Consider the following 8945-nt stretch of genomic DNA (forward strand, 5'->3'; position numbering starts at 1 on the left):
CTTGTGAAATATCTCATCTCCAGCGTGTCTCTGCCAGGGGCACTTGTGAAATATCTCATCTCCAGCGTGCCTCTGCCAGGGGCACTTGCACAGCCAACTCCACGGCCCCAGCACCTAAGCCCGGATTGACTGGACTCACTTCCTTCTGCTGCTGCGAATCAGCATTCTCTCTGAGAAGAAAGTTGACAAGGGCTGTGTGGCCGTTCCGGGTCGCTGTCTGCAGGGCGCTGACATTGAGCTGTAATGAACAGAGGGGGGAGGGGATCCCATTACTATCCATTGTTGTTGGTGCTTAGCATTCCATAAAATGTATACAACGAAATAGTACAGCTACTAAAAGAAGGAAATCCAATGTGTGCCTGATCAATCCAAAGCCTATTGTTTTCAAGTGTCTCCTATTACCATGTCATACGGCCTGACTGGACTCAAAAACTCATCATCCCGACAAGAGGAGACGTGGAAGAGGAGACGCTGTGGGCTTTCTGCTCCTCTCTCAGCCACGGGAAGACACAACAAATGGCTACCAGGGCAGCTGGTAAAGTGTCCTCACCAGAACCCAACCCTGTTCGTACACAGGCTCTGTTTCCAATCTCCAACTACGAGAAATAAATGCTTGCTGCTTAAGCCACCCAGCTCTGTTGTTGTCATTGTCATCGTCCTCGTCATCGTCATCATCATCATCACCATCATCGTAGCCTGACCTAAGACACCGAGACACTATGACTCAGGTACATGTGAGTTACATCCCTGCTTCCAGAATCAAGCTTACCACTGCGGGCCCCCAGCAAATCCTTTCCTTGAGTTAAAATGGGTGAGTGTCATTGGCCTCCAAAAAATAAAAACAAAAACAAAAAACTCAAAAGCGAATGAGCTCAGTGGTTTCTGGCGCCTGCCTCTGCTCCAGGCTCTCCACATTCTCACAGGAATGGCTTCAGCAGGAAACTCCCTTCCTGCCCCTTGCCACTCTCCAGGGCCTGAGTCTCTTCACTTAGTGCCTGAGCTAAGTGGTGCCCAGCGCAAAACTGTGCCCTACTCTTTGCCTCCAGTTCCAAGCAGCCTACCCCGAGAACAGACAACAATACAAGCCAATGCATTAGGAACGGTTGATTATAAGGTTGCCATAAAATATATTCAGGTCCTCTGAATAAGGGCTTCCCCCAAGTGGCCGAATTGGTATTCCCTGACCTACTTATCACTCTTCCATCAACAGCTAGGACTCATTTCTTTACTCCCTCGAGTCTAGGTGGACCAGCAACTGCTTTGACCAATGGCTATGGCAGAAATGAAAAGGAGCCAGTTCCAGGCGGGGCCCATAGCTAGCCTAGTAGCCTCCACTCCCTTCCTTTCTTGCTTCTGATTCTCGTAGCACTTCCTCTTGGGGCTGGCTGCCAAGCTAACCAAGGGTGACCCTTATACAGAGGCCACTTGTTGGAGCTCCAGTTGACCTCCCATCTGACAGCTGGCAACAACATCTAAGGAAGTGAGTGAGCCATCTTGGATATCTAGTTCAAATGAAACTTTAAATGACCAAAACCCTGGTCAAGCTCTGACTATAATCATGTAAACACACTCAAAGAAGGATTATCTCAGATGAGCCCAGTCAACCCACTGTGAAAGTTTTCAGAAACAAAATTGACTTCCTTTTGGTGAGTCTAAATAGATGAACAAATAATAGCAGGAGGTTCTAGAAGAGGGGTCTGGTGTGCATGTAACTAATGCTGAGAGCTGCCCTAGTTACTTTCTATTGCTGTGACAAGACACTATTACCAAGGCAACTCATAGAAGAGTTTATTGGCTTAGGGTTACAGAAGGTGAGAACCTGGTCGTGACATCAGAGAGCATAGAGAACTGGGAAAGGTACTGGCTTTTGAAACCTCAAAGCCCACCCCTAATGTCACACCTCTTACAACAAGCCACACCTCCTAATCCTTCCCAAACAGTTCCGCCAGCTGGGGACTAAGTATTCAAACCTATTCACCTTTGGGGACCACTCTCTTTCAAATCACCATAAGAACTATTCACAAAAGACTCCCAGGACAACACCCTTGCACAAAAGAAACTGAGACTATGGGAAAGAAATAATCCTAGAAGCTGGAAAAAAGATGGCTCAGCTCTTGAGAGCATGTTCTGCTCTTGCAGAGGATTTGAGTTTGGTTCCCAGCACCTATGCAGGTATAAGTCCAGCTCCAGAGACCTGACATCCTCTTTTGGCATCCCTGTATAATTGCATTCACATGTATGTACCTTGTCAAACATGCACACATATACATGCATATAAATGTTAAAAATAAATCTTAAAAAAATATTACTCCTGCAAGAACATCTGCCTAGCAACTTCCTGCTTAATCATGGACCTAAGACTCTTGCTGTTGATCCAGATGGTCAACAGTTTTATTTCAAACATCTTAAGTAAACTTCCTCATCTTGACCTTAAGAATGTCCCTTGGCCACAATGTCCTTGAACAAGCCTTAGGTTACACACATTTCCCACTACAACATTACACTGTCCATAAACTTAATTCTTAGAGACTCTTTTGTATGTTGAGACTGACACACCATGGGAGATAATACCACACTGGTGCTTTAAGCCACAGAGCATTGCTTGTTTGTTTTGAAGCAATAGATAGCTGAACAGAGGGTAATGGGAGTGGCTGACTGAAAGCCAGCTTGAGCTGATGCTAAATGCTGTGTGACCTGGCTTAGGCTTGTGAGTACAAGCCTGTTCATCTCCACCTGTAAAAACAGCATAACCACCTATACTTGTTATGGCTACAGGTTGCTGCCCCAAACTTAGTGTCTTAAAAACAAATTCGTAGCAAATGTACAGCTTGGTCTGGAGGGGGTAGTGGAGGAAGGGACTTGTCTGGGTGAGACTGGGAGGAGAGACAGGAGGGAGGCTGTGATCAGGATGTAAACTAAACTTTAAAAAGTAAATAACTAATTTTTAAAAGATTAGCTATTATTAAAGTTAACTGGTGAAACATTAAAAAAATGTTTTTAAAGTATCATCATGCAGTTCTAAAGGTCAGGAAGTTTGATGTGGGTCTCACTGAGCCAAGTTCTATTCTGAAGGCTGCAGGGAGAACTGGTTTTCAGATTCCCAAATACATTGGCTTATCACCCCTTCTCTCCATCTTCAAAATCCAGTGGTATTTAGTTGGTCCTTCCTGCTTCCCTTTTCAGTTTAACAGACTCTTGTGGTCACATAACCCAGGATAATCTCATAGGAATGAGCAGATTTTGCTATGCAACCACATATCACAGGCTTACTGGACAGATATGGGTATCTCTGAGCATGAGGTTCCCATTCTTTCTGTAACGTCCTCCTACCTCTTTCCTTAAAGCCACAGTAATGCTGGAGAGATAAATACCACTTTATTCCACAAACATGATGGGGCACTTATGTGACAAACTGTCAGGAGGATATATGTTTGTAAGCATATCTATTAAATGCCTGATATTAGACTCCAGTAAGGTAGACAATGAATTGATCCATGGCTTGGTGGACTGGTATTTGGTATATCAGTAGCTTTAGAGTAAATTCTAATTGACAGATTCTTGGTTAGAAGAATAACACTGGCCCGTTGTTGTCAGCTACAACGTAAACTTAGAGAACCAACTGGAGCCAGGCATGGTGGCATACACCTTTAATGCCAGCACTTGTGAAGCAGAGGTAGGTTTGGATCTCTGTGAGTTCTAGGCCAGCCTAGTCTACAGACCTAGTTCCAGGACAGTCAGGGTTACACAGAGAAACCCTGACTCAAAAACAAACAAACAACAAAACAAAGAAAGCTGACCAGACAGCTATTTTGTATTGAATGACCAAGAATGCATTTTTGGGTAAAGTGACATTTAGACTAAGATCAGAATGACAGAGGTGCCCCTGGGAAGGTCTGAGGCCACCGATTTAGGCTTCTGACTTAAGAAACCAATGTCTGAAGAACTCAAAGCCAGTGTCCTATGGTAGAAACTGTCGGGCTTTGTAACCTTCTACCCATCCATACAGGAACAATATACATGGCCTATGGGCATTATAAGAAATAAAGAGATATGTGCAACTATTTTATTTGTCTGCATGTATGCCTGTGCGCTATGTTTATTCCTGGTCCCCATGGAGACCAGATTCCCTGGAAATGGGGTTACAGACAGTTATGGGCCACTATGTGGGTGCTGAGAATCAAACCCTACTCCTCTGGAAGAGCAGCCAGTGTTTCTTAACTTCTGAGCCATCTCTCCAGCCCCTAGAAATATGTGAAACTTAAAAAAAAATAATAATCACTACTTTCAAGGTACCAAAAGAAAGCCACAAAATTGAAGTGAATAAATATTTAATTGACACATTCCTACTTCATTGATTGTTAAATGTAATATCATAAAATATTCATTATATTTGTAAATGACTTACAGTTTTCCTTTTTTTTAAACCTCCTGAAAATTCCCAAGTATATGCACAGTGTTCTAAGAAATCAATCACGTAAAAATTAGATGAAGTTTACTGCAGCCAAATGATTAAAAATAAAAATAATCTGCTTACAGTAACGATGGTAATATATATTAGAAGTGTAGGCGAATTTAAATACATTTAATAAGGTATGACGTAGGGCTTCCAGAAGCCTGAGTCTTTAAGGTCCACAGAAGTCGTTCTGGGGCCTGTGGCACCTGATATGATGCTGAAGAGAGCCTATTGCCCACACTGGGCTGTCTCTCCATCTAGCCAATCTGTAGTCTTACTACAATTATCTCCTCAGAAATGACTGAGCTGTGTACTGTCTCTCCTTAGTGACAGGGAGGCACAAGAGAACACAGAAGACACTTTCTAGAGGCCACAGGTTGGCGTCAGCCAGGTAAAGGCATTTGTATGAGTGAACGAAAAGCAAAGTGAAGTCCAAACCACCTTTGACCATGTGTGCTGCTGCAGCTGGCTTCTTACTCCACACTGGTTATTTCCTGGGAGTCTTCTCTGGGATGAATGGGAATAGTTCTGGACTATAATGGGTACTGTTTATCTAGGAACTGTGCTAATGAACAAAGGCCAAAGCCTCTAGAACTTGTATTAAGTTTTCATTACTATCACATTTTTATTTAGAGGAAGGAGATGGTGTTTACTTTTCTCAGCTGTGTAAAAGGAAATCCACATCTCATGGAGTGGGCTCAGGGACAGGACTCTAGGCTGCACCGTATCACAATACTATGGTGTACATCCCCATCCACGTGGTCTTTTTCTCTCTTCTTATAAACGTTCCAGGATACGACCCTAATGAATGAATCCCCTTCCAAAAGCTGTACCTCTAAATACCACGGTGGGATTACCTTTCTGCCCTTGGTACTGCTATCTCAAGGGTTTGGCAATTAAACTCCTCGGTGACTTGGGAGAAACAAGCCTATTCAAACAAGTGCTCAGGTAGGAGCTGGATGTGGACTTCTGGCAACTCCCACCAGCTGAGGTTCTTACTCAGAAACGCAGGATGATGGGAGTCTGCTGACCTAGACGGGGAGAATGTGAACTTGCACCTGTGAAAAATCACTGCAAAGCCAAATCCAGATGAAGGCAGAACAAGCTAATGTAGAAACTATAGAGGTTCAGAGCAAAGAGTGAGCCTCAGAGCCCTGCCCACCTGGGAGGGCAGCTCAAGGACTTGGAGCGGATGATCTTGGGGGACACCGCAGAATTCCACATCTCGAACTCTTTATCTCTGCAGCTGACATATTCTAAATTCTTACTCTATGTTTGTTTGTTCTATCAATAACCTTGCAATATCACTGAGAAGTAACTCACTATTTTTGATTTATATTCTCTCTTAAGATACTTGTCAATGTCTATGTAAATCTATTATTAGCATTTATTATACTACTTCATTATGATTTCTTCTTAAGATTTGCCTTATTTTTATGTGCAAGAATGTTGTTTCTACAAACATATTATGATTTTTTAAATGGCAACATATTTTTTCCACTTGATCAATTCACCAGACTCTTATGTAGCTGCTGTTCATGGCACTTACAGGTTGTATTACTTCTCTGGCCATTGATAGTAACATCAGCGTCTATGTCAAGGAAGGGCCTAGATTTTTTTCCTCCTTTCAGATTATTCTCTTATTATAATTTCCCATCGTGATAGAAGAGACAATAACAAATTGCTTTTCAGAAGGATCTACCCACGGCGGTAGTATACAAAGGTAGAAGACATTATTGTTTGGGGATCCATACCTTTTGTAAAGGAATCATTTACACATCGTGCTAATACTAAGATTAAAATAAAATCAACAGCAAAGAGCAGAGTAGCATAAATCAGATAGTGTGCTACTGTGAGTGAATGTTCAACACAGTCACATGTTCCACATGCACGGAAATTTCCTGGGAGGCTAAGTAAACTACAGTGACATGGGTTCCAAGGAGCAGAATTGAAATGCAGAGTTGGAGCAAGATGGTTTTTTTTGTTTTTTTTTGTTTTTTTATCATTTACTCTTTTAGGTACCATTTGAATTTTCTGCCATGAGTTATTTTCATTGCACTTTAATATTAATCAGAAAAATGTGGTACCTGTCTGAAGACACAGCTACCAGCATGCGTCTGAATCTTTACATAGCCATTATGATGATCAGCTTCTTGCTCGTTCTAGGTTATAGACTCTTGATACAAAAAGGTGAATCTAGTAATGTAGTTGTGGCCCTTGAATAAGAATAGCCCCCGGGGGCCCATATATTTGAATGTTTGTTCCTAATTGACAGACTATTTAGGAAGGACTAGTAGGTGTGGCCTAGTTGGAGGAGGTATGTCCCTGGGAGTGGGCTCTGAGGCTTCAAAAGGCATGCCACGCCCATTCTTAGTCTTTGCCTGCTGCCTGCAGATCAGGATGTAAGCTCGTGGCTACTGCTCCAGCGCCATACCTGCCTGCTGCCATGCTTCCCGCCTCCATGTCTATCATGAACTCACCCTCTGAAACTGTAAGCCAGCCCCCATTAAATGCTTTCATTTATAAACTGTCTTGTTCACAGTGTCTCTTCACATCAATAGTAACTAAGACATTTGTTTCTAAGTCTGTTAGCACCATAATTAAATACAGAAGTATTTTATATTCAGAGGCAGACAGCATCCTGCATTCTTCAGGCCCAAGATGACCCATGGAGCTTTCCCACAGCAAAGGTTTTTCTTCTTTAGTATTTGGTATCAACAAGTGGAATGAGAATGTCATCTTGCTGTGAAAGGTCCTTGATCCTTCTGTCTCATTTTCAGCCTTCCCCAAATGAATTGAAAAAATGACATTGCTTCTGAAGAGACATTAATGGAGGTTATCTCTGTGAATCATTAATTCTTATGCAAAAGAAGACATACTAAAATTTTAATTCTATAAAAACCCAGCAAACCATCAATTAAGGACCAGAGTTCCAAAGAATATTCTAAGCCATTCTCCCACTGTATGGTTGACCACAGCCCAGATTCCTACTTTGTTTGGAATGTTGACATCACTTCCTCCCGCCAGGAGCACTTGACTGCATTCTTCATGACCTCCCATGACAGCCAACATGAATGGGGTTTCTCCATTCTGACAAAAAAGAAATGGAAGTTAAAACTAATTTCCCCTTGGCATGGAATAAAAAATACTTTGAGAAAACAATGCCTCCAATATTTTTTATGCATGATTCTTTTTGTTGTTCTAAGCATTACTTAGCATTTGTGTGCCAACACATACTGCCAAGACCATACACTTTGGTACAGTCAAATCACGTGATAATCCTAGAAGGACAAGATTCATGTTATCCTCATTTTGTAGACAAGAAAACCAAACAGCTGGTGACCAGAGCCTTTTATCATCTACAGTCTTAGCTTACTCAGTCCAGCTAGCCTTTCTGTCCTCCTGACCAAGTCAGTCCCAGGACACACCATGTCTTGTGTGTGTGTGTGTGTGTGTGTGTGTATGTGTGTGTTGGACATACACACCAGAAAAATAAACACAACTACCAATATCAACAACAATAACAAAACCCAACTTTCTCTGCCAAAGTCCTTTTGAATGGCAAAACTGAGATAGCATACCACCTCCTATGTGAAGGCTTTAGTTTCTGAAATAGCTTTACATGGCACATTGAATATATAGTTATAATCGAATGTAGCCCAATACTGTATGTTCCCCTTATGGCTTTTTCTTTTTTCTATTGAAAAATGTTGCGGGTAATATTAAAAAAAGGGAACCAAGTTCCCATACTAAACCCAGCAACTCTCTTTCCTGGCAGACAATGGCCTGTTCTTATCTCATGAAGACTCGCTGACCAGAGCTCCGAAATTTCCCCACGCCCTGGTGGGTCACCATTATTGCCAGCCCCATGCTTCAAAACTCCCACGGCCTTTTGTGGTACACATCTGGCAAACCCATGCTTTGCCACCACTGTACCTTTCTCCCTGGAACCCAGTCCAACTGCCGAGTGAAGGAAAATACCACACAAACTTAGTTCAGAAACAATGGTAACTCAATCACTAGGTGAAACAACTAGAATCCTAATCTTGTAAGCCATATTAAATCTAGTTCCTCCGGTGGTGAATCCTGGAGGATCTACCATGAAACTGGGAGACACTAGTAGCTACATCCTGTCCTCACCCAATCCCTGTCCAAAAGGCCTATCTCTCTCCCACTTACTCCCTTCCTCTATCCGACCTACCTGCCCAGTGATTGGCTCCTTTATTCATTAGGGGGATGGTGCACAAGTCACCTAATTATGTGACTCATTCCTTGTTCCAGACAGCCCCTCCTTGGAAATCAGAAATCCAAAACCGAAATCCAAAACCAAAAAACAATTTGTGTTTGTGCAATATGTTCTGATCACAAGTTCAAATCCCTCAACTCTTCCCTTAGTGGCAGGGTTCCTATCTCCCAACACACGCACCCCCCACACCTACTCACTCTCTCTCTCTCTCTCTCTCTCTCTCTCTCTCTCTCTCTCTCTCTCTCT

The 8945-nt window shown here is 42.6% G+C and overlaps 1 protein-coding gene across 2 annotated transcripts in view; it reads right to left on the reverse strand.

Moving 5' to 3' along the window:
* Ankdd1b (ankyrin repeat and death domain containing 1B) overlaps nt 1-8945 on the reverse strand; it is a 55762-nt gene that overhangs the window by 19467 nt on the left and 27350 nt on the right. For both annotated transcript variants that reach the window (XM_028760174.1, XM_028760173.1), the window contains 2 exons: nt 7445-7543; nt 140-238 (listed from right to left, as the gene is read on the reverse strand). In XM_028760174.1, the coding sequence (XP_028616007.1) occupies nt 140-238; nt 7445-7543 (198 nt within the window). The remainder of the gene's footprint in view (nt 1-139; nt 239-7444; nt 7544-8945) is intronic.

The sequence above is a fragment of the Grammomys surdaster genome, unplaced genomic scaffold (genome assembly GCF_004785775.1).
Source record: "Grammomys surdaster isolate TR1022 unplaced genomic scaffold, NIH_TR_1.0 126391, whole genome shotgun sequence".
Taxonomy (NCBI): Eukaryota; Metazoa; Chordata; class Mammalia; order Rodentia; family Muridae; genus Grammomys; species Grammomys surdaster.